General features: G+C 32.2%; 1 protein-coding gene across 3 annotated transcripts; it reads left to right on the top strand.

The window, feature by feature from the left end:
• Positions 1 to 6: 6 nt before the first annotated feature.
• LOC105449819 (tRNA-dihydrouridine(20) synthase [NAD(P)+]-like) lies at positions 7 to 3,272 on the top strand. 3 transcript variants are annotated; one of them, XM_011689202.1, is made up of 6 exons: positions 7 to 185; positions 436 to 716; positions 1,125 to 1,638; positions 1,710 to 1,955; positions 2,025 to 2,357; positions 2,431 to 3,272. In XM_011689202.1, the coding sequence occupies exons 2-6, from the start codon at positions 539 to 541 to the stop codon at positions 2,516 to 2,518; spliced, it is 1,359 nt and encodes a 452-aa protein (XP_011687504.1). In that variant the 5' UTR covers positions 7 to 185; positions 436 to 538; the 3' UTR covers positions 2,519 to 3,272. The 3 variants fall into 3 exon arrangements, with proteins under 3 accessions (XP_011687504.1, XP_011687505.1, XP_011687503.1); XM_011689203.1 differs by having other exon boundaries at positions 7 to 716; positions 1,125 to 1,261; positions 1,382 to 1,638; XM_011689201.1 differs by having other exon boundaries at positions 7 to 716.
• The last annotated feature ends 164 nt before the right edge of the window (positions 3,273 to 3,436 follow it).

Raw genomic sequence — 3,436 nt, 5'->3', positions numbered from 1 at the left:
CCGCCAGCCGGTGGAGTAAAAGGGAAAAATAAACACTGGTTTTCTGTCTCGAAAGGCGGAATAAAAGTTGAAATGCAATTTTTGGTCATTATTTAGTTTAGGCCTCCTCCAATTTTTTTTGCATCAGTTTTGTTAGTAGAACATTAAACTGATTTCAACAGTAGAACAATACAATTTCATTCAGTGTACGTCAGTTGCATCAGTTTTCCTAGAGTAGAAAACGCTAATAATATACAATCTATACAATCAAACGAATTTTCCGCGAGGACATCGACTCCCTAAAAGAATCGAAATTTTGTAGTTTCAAATCTTTCAATTCGATTTTGTGCCTGACTGTTAATCCTGTGTGCGAGAATCTGGCCGCATAAAATATATAATAAAAGAGAAGAAAAAAAAGCTATTCAAAGAAGATAAGATCGAGTGACTGCATTGCAGATCTTGTTACGGAAAGTAAGCTGTTAGATCTTGTTTGGATCACTTAAAGGTAAAAGAAGACATTCTTCACTCCTCGAATGAATCACAACGCGTTTACATCAACATGGAAAAAAAATCGACGAGAAGGAGACTTGATTACAACAATAAGCTCATCCTGGCGCCTATGGTACGTATCGGAACTCTTCCGATGCGTTTGCTCGCCCTGGACTACGGCGCGGATATAGTTTACACCGAGGAATTGATAGATTGGAAACTACTTCGTTCAATTCGACGAGAAAATGGTAAAGTACACTTTTCCTTTTGTTGAGCAATTAGAATAAAAAATTATACACAATGCCAAACATTTGTATTAATCTTTTATAAGTTCAATTACTTTATTATAGGAATCTACAACAACCTTACTAATATAATTATATTTATTGCATCGTATCGCAATCATCTATTTCATTTGTGTCAAATTTTCTGTTAATTTAGTTATCTATTAAAGTAATCTTGTTTTTCTGAAAACCGCGAATTATATTTTTTTCTAAATTTAATCTGATATACGTTTGTTCTTAGTATTTTTTAAAATTATAATCCTAACTTCTTAAATCTAAACATCAATGTCTAATGTAACGTAAATATAACATAAATATAGTCTCTTATTTATCTTTGATTGTTTTATTGTTAAATTTACTCATTGTTTGCAGATGTCTTAGGCACTGTCGATTACATCGATAAGACTGATGGTACCATAGTGTTTCGTACTTGTCCTCGGGAACGAGATCATGTAGTTCTTCAAATTGGTACGTCTGATTCAGCGAGAGCGGCTGAAGTTGCCCACATGGTAAAAAATGATGTTGCGGGTATAGACGTTAATATGGGCTGTCCAAAAAAATTTTCCATGCTCGGAGGAATGGGTGCTTCTCTTCTCTGTGAACCCCAAAAAGCGACCGATATTTTACAGAAGCTGATTGAGACAGTAGCTATACCGATCACTTGCAAAATACGCGTTCTGCCCGATCTCGAGGAAACTCTACGACTTTGTGATACCCTTGCCTCCACTGACATCGCAGCTATTGCCGTCCATGGTCGTACTATCGAGGAGAGACCACAGCATTCCAATCGCAATCATGTTATCAAACAGATCTCTGCTAGACTTTCGATACCAGTTATTGCAAATGGTGGATCTAAAGATATTCAAAGACATTCCGATATACTTAGGTAATGCTTTGATGCATATCTATACGCATCTCTCAGAAAGATCTCGTTTAACTTAAAGCATATTTCCACAGATTTAAAAAAGAAACAGGTTGTAGTAGCGTAATGCTTGCTCGCGCCGCTGAGTGGAATTGCTCAGTATTTCGTAAAGAAGGTCCTCTTCCAATGGAAGATGTTATAAAGTCGTATTTAAAGCATGCAATCGATTGTGATAATTCACCTTCCAATACAAAATATTGTATACAGAATATTCTACGGGAGCTTCAGGAATCTCCTTTAGGCAGAAAATTCCTCGATGCACAAACATTAGAACAAATATGGTGAATGTTTTATCTTTTTTTTTTTCGTTTTATTACTCTTTACTTTTGTTCAATAAACTCCTTTTTTAGTGAAATATGGGGATTAGATGATTATTGCCGATCTAAAAGCAAAGAATTCCAGGATAAAGGTTTACTAAGTCGCTTTCAAATAACGCCGGGAATCCTCGATAAAGATAATATTTCTCATAAAAGAAAAATTCAAGAAGAGGAAGATGTTTTTCTGATGCGTTGTGCTTTTTTAAGAAACAATTATATAACAGACTCGGAGTTGCCAAAGACTCGGCTATTTAAGTGGACTAAGGAAAATCGTAAAAAAATGCCAGTATATAATACTCGGCAGGAGAATAAACTCTTCTGTTCTGTTGTTACTGTCGACGGTAGAAAATATGGCTCCTCTTTCTGGTAAATTATAAACAAAAAATAATTTTTCTCTATTTTTTTATTTACATCTATTTCAATGTATTCTCTTTTTTAGGGAAAAAAATAAAAAATGGGCCGAACAAGGTGCTGCTTTGGTATGTCTCTATTTTTTAGGAATTATCGACGAGAAGTCTTACCGCTGATGATAACATTTTTTCTGATATCTGCTTTATTCTTTTCATTTATAATACAATCAAATTTTCATATAGTAAAATATTGTATATAATAATATAGTAAAATTGCATCGTAATATTAACTATACATGAAATAGTTAAAATTTCGAAAATTGATGTTACCTTATATATTCGCCACATAATTGTGAGGTCGTATTAACACTTCTGACTTATCACTATTATTTTAAATTGTGACGTCAGAAGAAAATAATTTTCGATATATTTTATAAGTCTATTCTATCATTTGCAAATGTTTTATTTAAAAAATGTTTTATTTAAAAAATGTTTTATTTAAAAAATATTTATATTAGAACATATGAACATTTTGTAAGAATTTGCATTTTCTCGTTTCTGACGTCACAATCTGAGATAGTATTAATGTGCCAATAAGAACTAAGAGAAAAGATAAGAAAATAAGCGAATTACAGAGCGTATAACATTGTTATGTGCATATGATATTAGAGTAAGAGTAGGAGTTGAAGAAAAGGAGAGCTTTATTCAATATGCATATCTGAATCTATCTAAAAATACTGGATATAATCGAATATAAAAGAGTACAAATATTCTTATATTTTTGTAAATAAATTTTAATTTTTTATTTATTTTATTTTATTGAGAATTGGTTACATACACAGTTTTTATTAATGCTTGATTTCAAAAGTACGTTTCCGTATTTTTGTATGTGAAATTTTTCGAAAATAAAGTTCTAAGTCATGAAACACAATAAATGTAGTGATTTTGAGCCGTAAGAAATTAACCAATCGTAATCGATTATTCTCTTTAAATTTGACTATGATTGGTCCATCTAATTATACCTATTGTGTTTCGAGACCAAAGGCCCATCTACAATGAGAGTAATAAGACGTAAGCCTGTCTCTTATACACATT

Source organism: Wasmannia auropunctata, unplaced genomic scaffold (assembly GCF_000956235.1).
Source record: "Wasmannia auropunctata unplaced genomic scaffold, wasmannia.A_1.0 LD336071.1, whole genome shotgun sequence".
NCBI lineage: Eukaryota > Metazoa > Arthropoda > Insecta > Hymenoptera > Formicidae > Wasmannia > Wasmannia auropunctata.
The sequence above is the reverse complement of the archived record's forward strand: the minus strand, read 5'-3'. Positions and strand labels throughout refer to the sequence as shown.